This window comes from Clytia hemisphaerica, unplaced genomic scaffold (genome assembly GCF_902728285.1).
Source record: "Clytia hemisphaerica strain Z4C2 unplaced genomic scaffold, Clytia hemisphaerica genome assembly, whole genome shotgun sequence".
Lineage (NCBI taxonomy): Eukaryota > Metazoa > Cnidaria > Hydrozoa > Leptothecata > Clytiidae > Clytia > Clytia hemisphaerica.
This window is the reverse complement of record NW_027104441.1, coordinates 382,553-404,356: the sequence shown is the minus strand read 5'-3', so window position 1 is coordinate 404,356 and position 21,804 is coordinate 382,553. Positions and strand designations below refer to the sequence as shown.

The window sequence follows — 21,804 nt, the reverse complement described above, 5'->3', positions numbered from 1 at the left end:
AAATTTTACTACTTTAGGTATAATCGTGTTCTTTTTCATCACTTACACAATTTTTATTCAGTCTAAGTTGATATGTCACATACAAATAACAATCTAACCATTCAATCTAAATTATTTTCCTGTGTTATATGCGTAATAGTTTAGCGACCGTGTAGTGTGCAGTGGTAGAACATCCAACTACAACGGTACGCAAAATTGTGGGTTCAACCCTCAGCCGGATCATACCAAAATTTCCCAAAATGGTACTCGATGTCTCTCTGCTTGATGCTCAGCAATTAAGAGAAGGATCAAGGGAGATAAAATAGCGCCCTCCCTACCTTCGGGTAGATGGTATCGAAAGAGGAGACTTCGGATCGCCTCCGATTGCGGTCGCAGACTTCTTACTATATGCGTAATTTCATTGAATTTAGACGACATTGATTTTTTTTCCGAAATTTTGTTCCGGGGATGCTCATCGAGGGCACAAAGCCGTGCAGGTTGAACCAAATATGTATGCTTTTTGAATACATGCAGACGTTCGTAGTGTCTTTTGCCGTTGTCCTTATTTGCTTCTTTTTGCTATAATCATGTTTTTAGGCTGTGCTAGGCTTTTAGATAAGCCATTAAGATGACTATGAAGTACGTCGTCACAGTTCCCCACTTTACATTTTTCCCGAAAACTCTTTCGTGAAGAATAACAATTAGCAATAATTATTAGGTATAATTGTACATTTTTTTCAAAATTCGATATTAAATTACCTAAATTCGAACTTAGTTTAATTAATCAAGTTGAATTAAGCGCAATGCTAAAAACGTCAATAACCCAATTTCTGACCTCATACCTACTTGCAAAATTTGCTCATAATTCGTTAACAATAGAAAATTTAACTCTTATACGAAATTTACCATCCTCTTTTTCAATAGATAAGAAATAGGGTTAGGAATCAGGGTATTGTCGTGACCTTGAAAATATTGAGTCGCACGATAAAACCAATCTTTAAAGGTTTTATTTTTATATAAGAGTTCCCGCGTTTCATATCAGACACATATTTCAAATCAGGACGGTGTATGCCTATTGTTAAAAATTTTAATTTAAATTTTTTTACTGTCCTCTTTCTGACCAATCTTTCTCCACATCCGTGTCAATCCAATGTGAAAAAGCTTAGATTAAAGTAAGCAAACGATATCACTCTTATTTAAAAACAAAACCTTTAAAAGCAAACCTTGTTTTTTAAATGATTCCTTGAAAATTTTGACTTGGATGGGATTTAGTTTTTTTTAACTACAAAATATCTAAACAAATCTTCCATTTACCTGATTCAAGGACGTGATGATAACCTTTTCAAAAGTCAATCTTTGAAACCATGGAGAAAAAAGATTTCTTATAAAACTGGACCGAAAATCCTTGAAAACCATTGAAATTTGGTGAGAATATTTTGCCACCCTGTACACATTTTTTTTAAAGAACAAACTATATTAGAACATTAGGTTTCGATGGTCAAAATATTAAGAACAAGTTAGAGTTTCACAAACTCTGAAACTCCTGATTTCTTAAGAAATTGCATGAAAATACTCACAGAATTGTGTAAATATGAACATTTTAAGAACATTTTTTGGCTGAAAGCTTAAAACTAAAAAAGATTAAGAACATCTGAAGGCTTTAAAAATTTTGGATGTTCTTATAAAAAACGTTTTTGCACGTATTATGCAGCAACTGGCTTAAAAATCATTGACTACGCGTTTCTCGATGTTAGTGAAGCAAGGAAGGGTTTGAAATTTTTAGTCTAAATTTTTTATGATATTACAATAAATAATTACTTTAGTTTATCTACAAGTATATTATGTAAGTACTCGCTATATTAGATACTTTATAAGCGGATTAAATACCTTTGTTTCGCAGAGTCGTAGTAACGGAATTTTTCAGTTTTTTCAGGCCTCCCCTCCTAAAAATGAATACAGTTTTAGCTTTTGGCAGGCCTGAGCCTTACACGGTTTTTAAGCCTCAACAATCCGAACAATTTGAGCCCCAGATTTCAGAAATCGCTTAAGGACGTTTTTGAAAATGGAAGAAAAAATGTCTCTTTAAGGCTCCCTTTTTCACTAGAATTTGCTCAAAGGGTCGGTTATTGGAGGGTCCGATCCGTGCATACCCGCCATTCTCTCACCCCAGTAACCCCTCCTGCCCGGACCATCAATCTTTTCATGTATTGCAAGTCGGAGAATAGTTATAAGGGTCTATTATAAAGATAACGTTCGTCTGTTCTTCGAAATTTAAATAAACGAAAAACTGAACAAATTTTTACCGACAAGGAAGTTCTGTAGACGTTTGAGGAGTGTTGTCTTTCTTAGAAACAGAACATTGTCCGACTTTGTTAGTACCCGCTCTCTTCGACGTACGACGTCGTAATTTGCGATACGACTTATTGCTCAATACATAGATACACGGATTGATGATACTATTGAAAGTGATGACGTAGACACCAAATTTGACCAACTTTTTAGTGTCTTCATTTGGAGTGGAAGCAACAATGATTAGAGTGACCAACATTGTAAATGAACATAGAGCATACGCAACAACAATAGTCAGAACATTTTTCGTCACTTTTTGTTCAATTCTTTTATTGTTTGCCTCGGCTGATAGACTTTTGCTTCTCCTGATTCGATTATGCGCAGTTTTCATAGTTTTGGTGATCAGGCGATACAAATATGATAGAAGTGATACAGTGACTATAAACAAAGCTATTGTGATGATACTTATTACTCTTATATTGATAAACAAAATGATCGGAAGAATGACAGAAATAACGAAAATCAGCACCAGAAATGTATAAATTCTTTTCCTGGACATTCTGATGTGATAATTATGCGGGCTGGAGATTTTGCGGTAATTATTGAATGCAATTAAAATCACAATCAAGGACGAAGACCAAAATCCAATGCTATCTAAGTATCGAATGTATGTAGGTTTATCTTTGCTTGGATTGAGGATATAAATCACAATCTTGACCGGTAGGTTACCAAGACATATAAAAGTGTCTGAAATGTTTAAAGCTAATAGCAGAATCTCCAGATTGCCAAGTGAAGTCTTTTGAGTGCCTGTTTTCTTGAAAGTGACGAGACAATAAAATGTAAAAATATTAGCCATGCCACCAATTATTGAAATCGGAATATATGCAATCGCAAAGTAAAATTGAATCATCTTTGGTTGGTTGACACCTTCCAGAAGAGATAAAGTTTGTTTTTTTTTACTTTCGAAGCCTTGGTCTTGAATCTAGAAGATGAGTACTTTTAATTTTCTTTTCTACTCTCAAGCCTTTGGTCAGAGGTCCAAAGTTATGTTTAAAAATCCAACGACTCTTGAATCGAGAATATCACAACACGGTCCTTTTAATAAATCTTTGTTTTCTACTCTCAAGCCTAGGTCAGAGGTCCAAAGCTATTTAAATAACCAACTGGCTCTTATCGAGAATATCACAACAAGGCCTTTTTAATAAGTATTTTTCTTTACTTCCGAAGCCTGGGTCATAGGCTTAACACTCTTTTTTTAAATCCAATTTGTTCTTGATTCGAGAAGTCATTTAGCCTTTTAATCAGAGGTCCAAAGCTCTTTAAGAATCCAACTGGCTCTTGTCGAGAATATCACGACACGGTCCTTTTAAGAAATCTTTATTTTTATACTCAAGCTTGGGACAAAGCTTTTTTTTTAAATCCGACTGGCTCTTTAAATATCACACGTAGAGCAATATTATTTTCAAAAAGTTTTCAGCGTTACTTATATCAATTCATTATTAATTTATAGTGTAGCCTTTTTTGAACTTTTTGAGATTGTTTTGTTTTGAACTATTATATATTTATCAATCTCATTTTCCCTATGTTTTCCTATTTTTTTGTGCGTTAATAAAGTACAAACTAATTTGTCACACATTTAGCTGAACGATATAGATAATGATAACGATCTTTTGCAAAGAGAATATAAAATATTAGCCTATATTGGGCTATACTAGATACAACGGCTTTTTTTTCTACGCAGTGACTTCTATTGTAACGGATTAAAAAACGCTGTTTTTGGTGAAATACTTGTTACTACAGTATTGTAACAACAGTACAAACTATTAAAGAGCTATAGATCAAATAGATAGCCTAACACCTTCGATGATTAAACAGTCTGAGTTCAAAAGGTAGATAGCGCTTAGTTCATATGAAGATAAAACGGGGTCAAAACACAAGAAAACCGATTTTGAGAATATAGAAAAATATTTGGTCTGCCATAGTCTGAAGTCTAAAAATTGGCAAAATGGGTTTCCCTAGAAGGATCCTTTCGTAGACTAACAATCGTCTGCCTTTCTTTGGACACAGGAACGCGGGAATAGTGCTTATAAACAGTTAAATTGCCGCTGGAAAGTGAGTTGTATTCAGCGAACGTAGTGAGCGTAAGCTGAAGCGAAATACAACGATATGGTTTACTAGTCTAATCCTTTTGGAATCCCATGTTTCTTCACACTGTACAAGTGTCCCTGCGGGCCTTAGATTATGATTATCTAGCCTCAAATGCCCCCTAAATACCGGGATTATGGATCAGAAAAAATACGGCTAAAATATGTTCAATTATAACACTTGCTTGTCATTGTAATGCAGCGTTTGGAAATCGAAGTTTTAACTAAACAATAGCTTTAAATCATAGTTTGATTTTGAATTGACTAAGTCATTCAACTTATTGGTTACCGGCAACCTTATTTCTAGTTTATATTGGTTTATCACTGGTAGGGGACTAAATATTTCCGAAAACTGACTATATTAATACCAAACTTAATTGAAAAGTGTCTCACTCAGCACTATTTCCTCACCACCCAGATGTACGAATTTTGAAATCCGCTGAAGTCTCAAATTACTTTAGGCGTACAAACTTTCTCGAGCAGAATCTTTTGCGAGGTCGAATAATCGCGAAATTCACGACATTTACTTTCGCGAATTTGAGGAAAAAATGTTTTTCGCGAACATAAACTTTTGCGAATCGTTGGATAAAAGTGAGAATTGTGTAATGAAAATTGCCTTAAAAGTGAAAAATATTCCTTAAATCCGATAAGGACGGTTGCTCTTGGACTTTAAAAAGGCATTTAAGGATAAAACTATACCTAATATCAGGGGGGGTACCAATTCAGTGTACTGGACCATAGGGTACTAACTTGATTTTTGGATTTTTTTCCAAAAAATTAGGCCACCACCCTTTTTAGTACACTGTACTAACTTTTTTTCACGGTCGGGGCTTTGACACCACCCCTTCAGTACACTGTACTAACTTTTTTTCACGGTCGGGGCTTTGACACCACCCTTTTAGTACACTGTACTAACTTTTTTTCACGGTCGGGGCTTTGACACCACCCTTTTAGTACACTGTACTGAGGTTTTTCTTTAACTAGATTTTTATTACCACCCTTTCAGTACACTGTACTAGCTGTTTTTTCGATCAGATAAGTTTAGAAACCACCCCTTATAGTTCACTGTTCTAATTTCTTCTTGGCCAGATAAGTTTAATTGCCAGCATATACAAAGGTTTTGAAGCATTTTGCTAAGAAAAGCACCAAAATAAAAAAGGAAAGATTTGAATATTAAAATACTTGAATCCTTATATAGTACAACAAACTGAAACAATGAAACAGACAAAGCAAAAGTCAATCAAATACAGTGAAATTAGCTGAAATTATCACGTCAAAACACTCAAAACCAACTTTGAGTTATTTCCCTTCTTGTGACTTGATTTCTGATTGTCTGGCAAGCTGTAGCAGTTTTTCTTTTTTGAAAAATAAAAATAAAAGACTTAATAACATTGTACACAAACTGAAACGGAAAATCTTTTATCAAATGTAATATTATACAAAATATATAAAAAGGTGCTTTCCCTGTAAAATTTCATAAAATATCAAATTTTGAGGTAAAATTTGAGAAATTTCAAAAGATTTTGCCCTGAAAGTGCAAAAAAATTCGAAAAATTACACTATAAGGGTCGCTTTTCAGCCAAATTTTTCCTGCACTGTAAGGGACCAATTTTAGAGACCTGATTTTTGGCCGAACGTACGGTCGTTTTCACCCCCTTCCCCCGGTGATTTCACTTATACAGATTTTTTTCAATTAACATCAATCCAACAAGGTTACTAAAAACATAAAACAATAGAGCGGATTTTTTTTAATATAACTTGAAAGCTTCGATTCGAACGTTTACACAAATTCTTGTTGTTGCCATAATGTAGATAGGGCCTTAAAGAAAACATAAACAAGATTGAACTTAAGGCCGGTCTCCACTTTCGCCTGCTGCGAATCTGAAACAAATCCAATCAAGTAAACAGGAAACATTGGGAGAAAATCAGTGTACCAATTTGTATAGCTTAACCAGCCTTGACTTGAAGGTCTCGGACCAGCTTGGACCTGGCAAATTAGGGCAAATATACATGGGAATTCACTGGGTTTGTGTGTTTTTACCATGAAATTAGTACAATGTACTAACTTCTCAGTGTGTATCAATTCAGAACACCAACCTTTCTAGTACAGTATACTAACTTTTTCATTGTATTTTTCTCAGAGGACCACCCTTTTAGTACACTGTTACTAACTTTTTCATTGTATTTTTCTCAGAGGACCACCCTTTTAGTACACTGTACTAACTTTTTCATTGTATTTTTCTCAGAGGACCACCCTTTTAGTACACTGTACTAACTCAATTTAACCTAAAAAATACACCACCCCACCAGCTATGGGCCAGTACACTGACTTGATACCCCCTCTGCTAATATAACTATAAAATTTGATATTTATTACGATTTCGTGGTTTTATAGATTTCAAATTTTTTTGACAATTTTTTGCGAGCATAAACTTTTGCGAATTGCAATGTCAAGAATTTTCAAAGACATTTACTTTCGCGAAAAAGGCGAACATTCGCGATGTTTCTGCTCGTGAAAGTTTGTGCGCCTATGTCTATACAGTGGATATACAGTCTATACAGTGGATTCTCTTTAACTCTTACCTCTAAAACTTGAGTGTTCCTTATAATACCTTATAAACCTTACTCCATAACTCGAAATTTCCTTAACTCGAACAAATTTGTGCTCCCTGTGCGTGTTCGAATTATAGAGACTCTACTGTATTTCTTGGAAGAATCGTCTTTTCTCGGGTCACAATAACCTCAAAATTTTCCTCAATTTCATATTTCTTTTCCTCAGGAAAACATCTTTCGACAATGCTGCTTACATCAAGGAAGATCTTTCCAAAGACGATTCTTTAGACGAAACAAGCTTCATGTCACGTGATGACACCTTACCTGAATCCGTCTCCGAATGTCCACGCTGGGCGGACAGTTATGATCGTGCGCGCAAGATAGCTGGACGAAATCGTAGTAATGTACCGGTAGGACGTTTTTTCGATATCCATAATCCGGGAGGTGGAACGTCGAAAATTTAAGATTATATGTTCATGATTTGATATAAACACACTCCGCCATTTCATGAATTATTTCGATTGCAACAACTGCTCGTTTTAATATCATTACCGAAGTGATTGAATTGCTTCAAAGTCTTCAAGTTTTTAAACTTTTAAACTTCTTTCGGATAATCCATTACTGTAGCAATATTTTGAAAACAAGGCAAGCGTTGCTCGTGACGTAATTTATGAAAAGCTCTATTGTAATGACATAGCATTAGGCGTTAATCTAAATGAGAAGTGAAACTTGAATTCCGTAATAATCATGGGGTAATTTTTTTATGCGTTAAAATTCTATAGTTTGAAATCGAAAACTGACTACAATAGTCGTTCAGGAGAACACGACGGTCTATTGAATAGTAAATTACTCCAGCATACATTACTTTTTCTCAGGCACAAACTGCAAGAGAAATAAACAGCTTTATTGGTTCTTAAAAAAAAGAGTGTATACTGTCAAATTGTAGTTTTTATTATGTAAATATAGCATTTAAAATTTTTGACTTTTATAACTCCAAACACCGATTATTATTTACTTGCTACAAAAGCAGTTGCGAAAAAAATCGTCTTCCAAGTAAAGTAATTTATTAATTTATTTAGAATCTTCGTTGCATAATAAGGTCTCCATTTCAGAGCCCTGGTGGAACTTCTTTCACAGTAGGGAATCCCAATGGGGATAAAAATTCTATCGTTCCAAGCTCAAAAAATCCACTTGCGATGGTTTAAATGTAATCAACCATATAATTAAGGGTGTAAATTTTTCCATTGTGAATTTCAAATTAGTATGAAATAAAAGACAATTTCAAGTGGGGCTGAAACTGCTGTTTGACGAAATTTTGGCCTATTTTTCCATTGGGGATTTGTGGAGACAGGGTTGCATCATATTCTACTGCTGGCCCCCAATTCCTTTACATCTTTTACTCGAAACTAATTGCAAACCTTTTTTTTTAACTTGTCACGTGTCTAACAGATTTGTGTCTTTTATAGTAGTTGTTTGAAGTATGATTTTTAAATTTTAGTGTCATTTAGAATTCTTAGGGTTTTTATATATATACACCTATGACATTGCTATGAGAATATAAAACATTGTTAGCAGAGCAACTTTTGTAAATAATATTGAATTTTTCCACGAATAGAACTAAAACTAACTACGAAAGGCGCAATAATTGTTTCAGCTCTTCATACTGAAAAAATAATCAAGGTTAGACGAATCGATGATGACCAAGAATTTTCTTCAGATTAGAGAAAGTTTCGAATTACGGGAGTATAGTTTAAACTCCTTTCCAGCTGAGAACCAATATTTTAGTTCTAAAGTCTATTCACGATAAGTGTGCACTCTTTTTTCATTTACCTATAACTTTTGAAGGAATTCTTCAATTTTTATAAATTTGGTATCATTAGAAAGATATTAGTGAGTGGAACAATTTGAAATAAATCTTTAAAAAAATTCTACAAACGAAGATGAAAATGAAGAAGAAAAAATGAAGATCTTGTAGAAAGGTGCTATAACTATCATTTTCACTGAAGTGAATTCTTGATTATCGAACATTATCACTGTGAAAAAATTTCTCAAAAATAATCATTCAGTCAAAAGATATCAAGCAAAGTTATAAGCTGATTGACGTCTAAAAACGTTGTTTTCTGATGTTTTTTGGGGTCAAGCACTTATTAACTTTGCATCATAACTTTATATTGAATAAATATTTTAGTGAAATTTCTTCACAGTGATGATCTCCTAAGATCAAAGAATCTCTTTAGTGAAAATGAAAGTTATAGCACTTTTCTACAAGATCATTTTTTCTTCTTCATTTTCATCTTCGTTTTTAGAATTTTTTTAAAGAATTTTTTTATTTCAAATTGTTCCACTCACAAATATCTCTCCAACGATACCAAATTTATAAAGATTGAAGAATTCCTTCAAAAGTTATAGGTAAAAGAAAAAAGAGTGCACACTTATCGTGAACAGACTTTAATAACATAAGATTCGAGTGATTAAGGTTCGAATTAGGGAATTTGACTGTAACTAGAAAAGCCCAAATATTTCCAAAAACATATTCCAAATTATTTCCGTGGAAATACTTTTACTGCCAGCTCTCTTTAAAGAAAGGGGGAAAGATTTTCTTTCTATTCTTTCTTTATGCTGGGAAAACCAGTTTTAACTACGTATTTTCTCAAGTTTCTATCATTTAGTTTTTCTAATGTGTTACGATGTTATGTGTTCATGTAACTTTAATCATCAGGTAGGTCAAATCAGCGTTTTGGCTTGTTCAAACGAACCAGTGAAATTCTGCTGTGGAGACAATTGAGGATTTTCACCCTACTTTTTTCTACTTGGACATTAGTTTTGTCTAATATTCAGTCCTTCCAGGCTCAAAATTCCCAGCAGGCACACAGCGTTGTTTCAACGTTCATCTAACGTTATACGAAAGTTATGAACATTAGAAAAACGTTGTGTGTCAGCTGGGCAGTTCTTATTTCTTGGCACTTTTGACTTTTGAGCCTCATTTCTCTTATAAAATTATCGATAAAATTGTTGTTATAATGAAAGAGTATACAGTTTGCATTGATACTAAACCAAGTTCACAAGAGATGAAGACAACCAGTGTATGACTAGTTATAAATTATGCAAAACTTGTCATTTTTCAATTTCTTTTTTCAACATGGGTGGTTGATTTTTTCTTACCACTACATAGGGTATAAGCCCTCCCTGGATTACAAGGGCTGGAGAATTTCGGGTCTGGACCGGACCTGGAACTTTGAAAACCGGCCCTTAAGAGAAAAGGCAAAAAAGTGATTATTTAGACAACTATTTTTTTTTTTAAATCTTAGAACATATTTTAAATTTTTGTTGTTTTCGTATCCCTTAGAGAGACTTAAGAGACTAAATATAAAAACGAGCCATATCATCCACACACTCCAGTCACTACTATTCTCAGTAACCCTCTTCTAAGCTAAATTAAAGTTTATTGGTAACGCAAACCCCAGCAGAGGTGATCTAATAGCCCCTGTTAGTATCGTGAATACATCGAGGAAATATTTTTTTGAAAAACGTTACTTGCAGGAACAGCTCGGGTGTAATGATGCAAAAAAATGTAGCAACTTTTCGTGATCTTTGTTCAATGTGGGTGGTAGAATGTCAAACTTTCTTAAAGGTCACCGTGAAATTATTTGTATTTCGTAGTAGCGAAAATGATATCAAAAGTTATTGCACATATTGATTATGTTTTGACCAAATCTGTTTCTCTCCTGAATAAAGCAAACTTTTGTAAGAATTAAAAAATCTTGGGGTCATCAAACATTCAGTGTGTTGGAAATGTGAGTCTATGACAGTGTCATGACTATCTTTAATTGTTTTCTTCCATCATAGACGTTGATGGTTAAAATTTTCTACGAATGTATCACCTATAAAAGCTTCTTGGATCATTTGAACCATTATAAGCACTTAAATATTTAAGGCTTTTTCTTTTGATGTTCTCCTTACAGATGATGCCCGGTTCTGTATTGAGCGGTCTAGGAGTCGTCTCGTTAGAACCGTCTTACATTTTAGTTATGCCAGCTATATTAGTACAAACGTTATGAAAAGGGCACCCCTCCAGAGGCATGTGAATTTATATATTATCAGCCAAGAATAGAGACAAATTTATTTTCCGATACTCGGGAGTTTCGTGCCGTTTCAGGCAGTCTTCTGTCAGATTTTAAAAAATTACAAAAACGACATTCGCTCAAGAGTGGAAATTGCACATTGCACATTGCTTAGTGTCGATTGCAATATCTTCATCTGGTGACAGATTTAGGACTCAGTAGACTTTAAATTCAAAAATATTCATTACCAAAACTCTTTTTTCGGATATTGCCACTCAAAACCATACCATCCCCGGAAATTCCCCGTTTTTTAAAATATGTTTTAAAGTCTATTCACGATAAGTGTGCACTCTTTTTTCATTTACCTATAACTTTTGAAGAAATTCTTCAATCTTTATAAATTTGGTATCATTGGAAAGATATTAGTGAGTGGAACAATTTGAAATAAAAAAATCGATAAAAAATTTTTAAAAATGAACATGAAAATGAAGAAGAAAAAAATGAAGATCTTGTAGAAAAGTGCTATAACTATCATTTACACTGAAGTGAAACCTTGATTATCGAACGTCATCACTGTGAAAAAATTTCTCAAAAATAATCATTCAGTCAAAAGATATCAAACAAAGTTATAAGCTAATTGACGTCTAAAAACGCTGTTTTCTGCTGTTGTCTGCTGTTTTTTGGGGTCAATCACTTATTAACTTTGTATCATAACTTTGTATTGAATAAATATTTCAGTGAAATTTCTTCACAGTGATGATCTCCTAAGATCAAAGAATCTCTGTAGTGAAAATGAAAGTTATAGCACTTTTCTACAAGATCTTCATTTTTTTCTTCTTCATTTTCATCTTCATTTTTAGAATTCTTTTGAAGATTGTTTTATTTCAAATTGTTCCACTCACAAATATCTCTCCAACGATACCAAATTTATAAAGATTGAAGAATTCCTTCAAAAGTTATAGGTAAAAGAAAAAAGAGTGCACACTTATCGTGAATAGACTTTAGGATTATGTTTTTAAACATCTCTATAACAACTATTGTTTGAACGTTACTGGTCTCGTAAGAGGATACAGGTCATACCAACTGCACTGACGGGGTAAGATTATATACTATGTAAGGGCGTAAAGCTTCATGGCTAAATATTAAGAACAAGTTAAGAACATTTTTAGGCTTAAAACTCAAAAATTTAGGAACGTTCAGATGCTTCCAAGTTATGGATGTTTAAAAAAAACGTGTAACCCTTGTAAAAGATACAGGAAATACACACTGGGGTAAAATTATCTACACCTTAGTCTAGACTGCACAAAAGGAACTTTAATGTCATGCACTTAAAGATTATAGAAATCATTGACATTTTGTCACATGTTGGCATTTGGAAAAATTCAAAGAAAAATCATATCGCCAATTTCTCATCAAACGCTTAAGATCATAAGAGTGATACAGCTACTAAGAGCGAAAAGCCTTTACGGGTGAGATCGATGACTTCCTTTATGTAGCTTATGGCTACAACAGAAATCCTCCATCGCATTGGACTTGGGTGGTACTTTTGAACCAGTTTCAAAGTACCAGCCGGAAACAATGTCATTTTTTAATGACAAGAATAAACAAATTATGAATAAAAGGATAAGAAGTGATAAGTGACATTTTTTTTTCATTCCCATGAAATTTTTCCTTTCACGAAACCCTAAACCAAGTATACATGGCAGGTACGGATGGATCTATGTTTTGTTTTATAAGAATAAACTATATATTAAGAACAAATTAAGAACAATTTTATGCAACAGGTAAGAGTAAGGATATCACGTGGTCTTTGCAAATATTATGTCCAATATGAGACCCCCAGCGGACTTTCGATTCACGCAATCACGCAAATTCTTTCCAGAGCTTTCCAATTCATGCATTCAGGCGAAAATAAAAAAAACTGACCCGGCCGCAGACTATGGGTTCATCTATATGGTTCATCATAAAGAAAATCAAATTGACCGTTCAAGCTATCTAACGTCGTTTGGTTAGATATTCCCGCATGTAAATCAAGTTTTGTTCGTTAGTAGTTGATACATTAGGATTCAGGGCTTCCTTCATACTGTTTGTACATAAAAGTTATCTTTAAATTTCAATGATCTGGAGTAATCAAATATAGGCTTCTGCTCATCCTCTAGCGAAGAAGTTTCTTATAGGAAGTATATCTATAGAGGTCTGCGATTCAGATTATCAAAAATAGGAAAATATTTTTTCCTTCACCCGCATTCCGGAAACACTGCATTTTTCTATTTTCGCCTCACGCAATTTTTTTTTAATTTTCACGCATTCACGCAAGGGAAAAAGCCTATTCACACAATCACACAAACTACTGGGGGCCCCAAATATGTAATTTTATACCAGGCATAGAAAAGACACTATTAAACTAGCAGGTTGTCATCCAATTAATTGACCTTCATAACGTGGGTGGCAAACTCAAACCCAGTCCCTTTGTTCGATGTTTTATCATTCTAATTCCAACCACGAAACTTGTGGCAATATTTCCCAGAACAATTATATCACGTCCATCAGTAAAATCAAGAATCGGGTCTTGGGTCTGAGATTGCGTTGTTGGGTTAAAAAATGTAGATTTGAATTTTGTCCTTAAATAGCTAATCACGTGTTTGTCCTTGTATTAGTTCCTTTAGCCCTGTAGATCTTACTCATGTGATTAAGATTAAAGCTCAAAGTCTTACTACGAATTCCGGTATGGCAGTCATAACATTAGAGTAAAGTCATATGATTCCTAGTAACTAAACAAAAAAGAATTCATTCATAAAATTTTTTCTTTCTTTACATAATAATCATAAATCTCCGTGCTGATATATAATCTGTCAACAAATATTTGACATCAGGGGTAAATAGGGGGTGATATTATTCTAGACCCGCCAGGATATTTTAACCAATCAAACCTATACATTGTAACAGTGTAACCTTTGTTTGATGCCGCGAGTCAAATGAGTCATTATTAAAGGTCATGAAGCCCTGGGTTGCCATTGACCAACCGCAAACAATCAAAAAGTTTACTATCCAATCAAATTGGAAGATTCTATCTAATTGCGCATGTGCGTATCTGGGTTATCTCAAATTTCAAAACAAAAGGCAATAAAACAAGAATTTTTGCGTGGGTGTTTTAATTATTTTTATGACGACAATCAACAAATCAACACAACCAAAACATTGACTGACGCAAATCAAAAAAACTTGGTAAGAATAATTATTATCCTACTGCGGGAATTCTATTTTTCTTCTCCGCCCTCTCCTCTCGTTTAAAAATGAAAGAATTTCTTTTGTTTTTATTGCGGCACAAAATTACCACAGACCATAGCCTAAAGTGATATTACGCCCCCGCTAATAGCAATACACTCTAGCTCAGCGATTCCTCTTTAAGGGGTGCTGAAAAGCTCACCCCATATAAATCAGTTTTTCGCGACGTTAAAAAATGCCGGAAACCCGACTTCAAGAAAATGTAAAGAACATTATGGTACTGGCGGTCAGTTTTATATAAAAATGACGCTCTCTAATTAGACACACTCCGTTATTTGATAGCCACTGTCATCGAGAAACTCTCAAAACCAACGCTCTTCTATTCGATACCCTCCCTTATTCGATACCTTCCTTCAATGAAAACTTCCAACTTCCCTTGAGAATTGAATAGGAGTCCGCCAACTGTATGTTTTTCCGGGGTCAAAAAATAAAATACCATGAGAGTTTCGTTTTTCAAATCACTCATGACACTTCATGAACCTGATATTCGCTAATTTTTCTGTTTAATAAATACATACAGTAGGCACTTTTCTAAAATCCGAAAACTGGTGTTATCTTTCATACCACCTTATACTATTTTTCAAGTTTACAATGAATTGTCATATTTTATTATTTTTCAGAACAAAAACCATGGCAGCATCCAAAATGACGCTTTTCGTAATAATTCTATTATCATGTGACGTCACATTTGCTTATCTTCGTATCGGACGAGTATACCGACCAGGACAAATGCTTTCCGGAGACGATTCCAGTATTCCGTCTGGATCAAGAGCACGCAGAGATTTATCAGAATCCTTTCAAAAAGCAAAGCGTGACTTGCAAAATATTAAAGCTGTCTTGCGATTGAAGAACGAATTGAAATTGATTCGTGAACGACAACTAAAGAAATTTTAAGCATGTGACAAGTTTCGAAGGAAACATTTGGTAATATTATTTGGATTTTTTGGACTTTGGACTATTTTATAATTTTCAGACAAATGTATATAGTCAATTGTAGATAATGTATAAACTTAAAATTATGTACAAATTTATAAATTTAATTATTTCAGGACTGTTTTACGCATTTTTGTTTTATGACAAAGTAACTTTATGGATTAGGGATCAGTCGTTATAATTTGCCTAATCATCTAAAACGAGCTTTTATTAGCTGAGTCCTTTTTGACGTGTTTGAATTTTGAGGCAATCCCGACCTTTTTTTTGTATTCTCCATGGCTATTTGTAAATATTTGTAAATAAATGTAAAATAAATGTAAAATAAATGTAACTATAATATTATAAGAATTTTATAATGTTTTAGAATTTATCAGTAAAGTAATCATCGAGTAATATTTCATTGAAAATTTTATTTAGCATTTAATTTTCATTATATAATGTACATTTTTGTAAAGTGTAGTAAATCGCCTTACTTTGTATATTCTGCTAAACTGCACAATGGAGTCTCAATAATTCGAACCCGAACAATGAACACAAATTTGTTCGAGTTAAGGAAATTTCGAGTTAAGATTATTTTATAATCAGACTAATACACCCCTGTATCAGTGGCCCGGTCAGATTCGCCCCGGTCGATAACCCGGTGTAAAAATCAAGTGAAGAACAATGGAAATCTCAACCCGGGCAAAAAACGAGAACTTTATCAAAAACCCCGACGAAATCTGATTTTTCTAAAGTGCTAAATAGCACAAAACCCAGGGAAAAATCCTGACTTTTGACTTTGCCCGGTATTAAAAAATTACCGATTTTCTAGACCCAGTGACTGAAATCTCTACCCCGGTGGATATTTATCATTTCAAAGCCACCCGGTGAACTTTTAAGACCCAATGGGTTACTGAGACAGGGGTGTACTAATGTTCACAACGTCCATTTAACGTTAGATGAACGTTGAAACAACGTTGTATGTCAGCAGAGAAGCTATCTTTGACAAATTTTTGGACTTCGGAATGGCTTCAAAAGCTTCCGTAGACGTGTCTATATTTACTTTGTTTTGTACCGGCCGGGTATTGAATTTCAAATTCCGTTCTCTTTTGAAAAGAAAAATTCTTTTACGAGTAAAATAATTCAGTTATGTAACCTGTGACGGGGGGTCTATAGTGCATTATAAGTTAAGTCTTTTGCTGCTGGTTGCTGTTATCGCTCCACTGGAGAACGTTAGACATACATCGTTTCAACGTTATTCTTTTATTTACAATAACAACAACAAAATAAGCAATTTTTTTTAATACTTACCTAATATTTTTGTTTAGAATTTTTCTTGTATAATTTTTAATTCTATTGTATAAATTTGAAAATGGGGGACAAGTTTTTGGGCCAACAACGCCTGAAAATTTTAATATATTGCTGTAAATAGTGTACATTTACTTGTAAATAAACTAATAATTTTATTGAAAAGAATTGCATCGCAAAAAATATATATCTGAAAAAATAAGAATTTTTGTCCAACTATATTCACTCAGGAGATTTGGATGGCAGAGCAACATATGCATTTCATCCTTATTAGGACTCGTCAGCACTGCATACTGCACCCTGGCTAGGCAGATTGATTTACCCAAGCATATCACGCCATAAAACTAAATTGTAGAGAACAACTCAAACTCAGGGTTTTTGCTTTGTTTTTTTATGAACCGACAAATAAAAAAATAAAACCGGTGAATTCTTAGAAGCCCAAATGCATTGATTTGCTTTAATATGAACTTAAGATAGATCGATGCAGCGTATGATTTCATTCGTGCTAGGGACCAGTGAAATTCGCCGTTCGCCGGGCAAAAATGATATGCCTGCAAATAAAACTGTTATTTATCTTTCCTGTCTCTATGTGAACATGTCAACATTAAGAAATCACCTCTTGGGTGTCCAAGCTTAATTAATCCCTCGCAAAAGAATTTATCATGATCTAGCTTGTTTCCCGACCTTTGTTTACTTGGGTCAAAAAAAAGTGGAGCAAGCTGAGAAAGCGCAAACTTCAAAAAACTACCAATAATTTAGGGTTTGAAAAAAGTAAAGTGGCGCTTAAATTAGCAATCGGATGCACGTCCCTTGTCGTTTAAACCCCTCAAAAAAAGTTATCCTGATAACAGATGTGGCGTTTTTTAGCGCGACAGGCTAAAGCTATAGAGATTGAAAACTAAATTATATTATATATAACATCTTGCCATCCGGATCATTGTAAGACGTCTATACCATATAGTCAAACATTAAGGCTAAACCGTATCTGTTCGAAGCCCGAGTTGTTTGACAAAAGATGCGATGATTTGGAAAAGTGGCTACTCAAGCGAGGATATTGCCAGAGATTGGTGCGCAAGAAGGTGATACAGGGTCGGAAGTTCGATAGAAAGGATCTGTTACAGCAGGAAAAGAGTGTAAAGAAATATAAGCTCACTCTTATGATAACTTACCATCCTGCGTTCCGGAACCTTTATAGGATTGTAAGGAAGGCACACTCTATTTTAGCTTTTGATAAAGTACACCAAAAGGTTTTCCAAGACGTGCCGTTAGTGGGCTTTCGCCCAGGGGAAAAGTCTTAAAGATATGTTGGTTCGCGCGAAAGTTCCTACCTTGGGGGATGATAACAAAGGCCAGAGTGAACCATGTCTTGGAAAACGCTGTGGTGTTTGTCCTTCAGTTAAGAATACATCAGAGTTTGCTTCTAGGAATGGAAAGATATACAACATTCGTAGGTTATCTATGAACTGTAGCTCATCCAATGTTGTATACCTTCTTAGATGCAAAACCTGCGGTATTCAGTATGTCGGTAGTTGCACGACTCCTTTTAGAACTAGGTTCAGTAATTATAAATCGTGTAACAAATATCACAAGGACAAAGCTGTGCCACAACAAGAACTTCACGAACATTTTGACCTACCTGGTCATTCCGGTTTTGCAGATTTTGAATACACTCTTATTGACCAGGGAAATAGCCTTGAAGATGTCAGGAAGAGAGAACGTTTTTGGCAATATAAACTTAATACGTTCCTTCCTCACGGGTTGAACGATCGTGAAGTTGTTGTTCCGGATTAGGCCATTTTTTGAACTCCTCAGTTTTCTGGGGATAACTGATGCTAGTATTGAGCTTATACTGCGGTCATTTGGTTATGACCGGTCGTTTTTGGGAGAGCGCCCTTCTTTGGACTGCTTGGTATGACCTACGGGCATGCCTACAGCATAGTTGTGTGCTCTACTAGTATCAGGTGTTCCCATGTTTTGTTCCGTAATTTCTTTTTGTTTTGCTTTTTGTCCTGAATAAACCAGAAGGGGACACGAGCATTTAATTTTCCGTTTTAATTTCCACTGCGTTTACTGTGCTAATTCGAAACCTTTTTTGTTAAAATTTTTAGTTTTATTGTTTTCGACGATTATTCCCCACGGGGTTGTTTTCATCAATTTTATTGTACTGTTTTAACGTTGTAAATATTATCGCTACGCACCTATTTTTATTAAATCTTTTTAACATTTTCTTTGTTTTATTCCCTATAGAATTTTTTCCTTTGTTCATTAGAATTTTTTATTTCTCGCCTTTTTTACGCATCACACTGATTTTTTGTAGCATTTAAAAATGTGTTAACGTTTGTGCAGAATTATACCTGATGAAGTTCTGAAAATAGAACGAAATATCGTAAAAAACAAACTGTGTTGATTTTACTTTTTTGTTCACTTATATATAACGCCTATGTTGGTTAACGTCTTCAGTGTACTGGGCTAGAAAATACGCTGTTATCAGGTCACCAAAAATCGATCGCTGGGGGAGGGGGTAGAATTGGTTAAACGGCAGTAACAGATTATAGCTTACTATTTCCATTTCTAGTACATTGTTTTCGATATCAGCATAAAATAGTCATATTTCTTTGTGATCCAAAGAGGCTTGAAGTGGGGAAACCCCAAATTATCAATAAAATTAAGTGGTGCTTCATACAAGAGCAATTACGTGGTCAGAATGTTTCATTCTGTTATTTCAAGCATGTACTATGCTTTCAAAGTCAAGTTTCACGAAAGTACTTTTAAATGGTAAATTTCTATGGCTACAAAATAGATTTAACCTTCTCTAATTCGATTTTCAAGGGTAACTGGATTTTCATCGAATAATATTAGTCACACAGTCTTCTCGAGGTCAGAAAAAACCGTATTGGTGGCGAAGCATGCCGGGATAAGGGAGTGTATCAAATTATGGTGTCGTTTAAGCGAGTTTCATCTGGTTGACAGTGACTTTCAATGAAATCAATAATAGAGCGCATCGAATATTAGAACGTCAAATTAGAGACCGTCTTTCAGACCATTTATGATTGCCATTTTGAGAGCTAGGCTATGGATATCATAGTAGCCTGTTAGCAGATATGGATTTTGCTATCGACTACACACTTTCCTTTTTCAAACAGGTACGATATGATATTCCTTTTAACCCTATTCGGTTCTTTCTGGTCGGAGGTCAAACTATAGGTAATACCTCCTGAAATAATAGAGATTTTGCCGTGAAATTTTCTGTAAATTCCTAACTTTTATTTAGCTTCAAAAAAAAAAAAAATTGACACCTAAAAATGTTCACACCTTGAGCATGATGACATTTCTAACAGTAAGATGTCAAAAAAATTGACACTTTTCCAATACAAATTGATTTTTTTTGTCAAATATATCGTTTAAACCGTAATTTATTGAATATTTAGGATGAAATAAGCATTTTAAACTCAGGCAACCTTTTTCAAAAGCTTTTGTTAGAATACAATAGCTATTTATAAGAACAATGGAAATTTTCGGTTTTTGCTCACTTTGGGCATGATTAGTGACGTCATCAAAAAAAATTTTTTTCAAAAGTTACCTTACGTGACAAAGATCTTGTGTGCCAAATTTCATCCAAAAAGACTCACTAGATCAAAAGTTAAGGGGTGGTACAGGAAAAGACCCCCCCCCCCTAGTTCTGAACCGCCCCTAAAAGCCTAGTTTGAATAGGGTTAAGCTTTCCCATCTGGCACACAACATCGTATCAACATTTATCTAATGTTCACAACGTCCATATAACGTTATATGAACGTTGAAACAACGTTGTGTACCAGATGGGTAAGCGTAGTGTGGGAAGTGTTCTTAGGTTATGAAAGTTGCAATGAGAACAAAGTCAAAAGAGAACAAGAAGCCGATAAGCGGCATGAAGGCCCAGCCACATAGAAATATAGCCGAATGTTTAAGATGACAACAAAAGACTAGCAAATTAAACTTTATAATTTTCTATAATCCATCCGTAACCACAGTCACAGAATTTCGAAATATTTGTATGTTTTTTTTTTTGTTTTTTTTAAACACTATTTTCTTGATCTCCAATGATTCTTCTTACAAGAAAAGTGTTAATATAATGTACAATGCTGCGTGTATAAAATATATAAATACCTAACAACTCGAACAGATACGGATCATTGGAAGGAATAAGGAATACTAAATATAACACTCAGGTCAAAATCAGAATACTGAGATATGACGTTCGAAAGTTTGGTTCGGTTGGTTATACTTAGACTAGATAATGCTTATGGTCACAAGATAGTCGTCCTGCACCCGTAACCACAGTCACAGAATTTCGAAATATTTGTATGTCCTACCATAGTATAAGAAAGCCACTTTACTAACGCGCATCAAGCGAATCAAAAAAGGGATCTCTAGATTGAGTGTGGTCAAAATACTGACTGGTTGTTTCCTTGCTACTGTCAAAATCTATCGTGTACTTCTAAAAGATTTAGGTTTCGGCTGTCCAAATTTTAATGGAATAAAAATATGTCAAATGTCTAATTGTCATAATGAGTCTCAGTTAATCTCCTATCCGAATGTCATAAGAACTCATTTTAAGCTAAGAGCCAAGAATGATGACAATTTTTTGAAGTGTTTGAATTCCGAAATCTACACCCTAATACGCTACTTTTGACGTATAAATGACTATGTCTAAGGCCCCCAATTTTTCTGCGCCAAACTTATGTCCTTTTTAGACATGCCATAAGTTATACGAGGGTGCCAGATATGTGAGTGAGATTGGTAAGGGTCCCCTGGGTAGATGTTAACGTATGAGCGGCAATGGCCTTTTTTGATGCGTGAACGAATAAAAATCTGGTAAAGAATGTATGCATGAAAAAATTGAATAAATGTAAAAAATTCCTTTTTTAATTGGGTAGATGCGCGAATCTTGTTGGCCCAGCGCGCAGCAGGGATGGACCTTTAAAACACAACTGGTCGAAAAGATTTGACTTTGTCGGGGCCTATGCGCGCAATTATCAATTGACGAGTCCCGGCTAAAAATCGGATTATCTGACTTACTATTGTGCGCATGCGTAAGAAAAAAACACATGTAATTAATACCTCCGAGTGATACGGTTAAATATTTCTATTTCAAACAGTTAGAGATACTTATCATAAAAAGTAATTATTTCTTTATTGCTCGCCCGACTTACTTTATATATCGAAAAATTCACTCCAGTGAATTAAGTTGAATGGCCACTCTACTGCTGGGCCTTTACGCCACTTAAGCTTTCTTG

The 21,804-nt window shown here is 34.5% G+C and overlaps 1 protein-coding gene across 1 annotated transcript in view; it reads left to right on the top strand.

Moving 5' to 3' along the window:
- Positions 1-7,461, top strand: part of LOC136820873 (fibropellin-1-like) — a 35,645-nt gene extending 28,184 nt beyond the window's left edge. Inside the window, exon 10 of the mRNA XM_067077112.1 lies at positions 7,192-7,461. Coding sequence (XP_066933213.1) covers positions 7,192-7,429 — 238 coding nt within the window. The 3' untranslated portion in view covers positions 7,430-7,461. The remainder of the gene's footprint in view (positions 1-7,191) is intronic.
- The last annotated feature ends 14,343 nt before the right edge of the window (positions 7,462-21,804 follow it).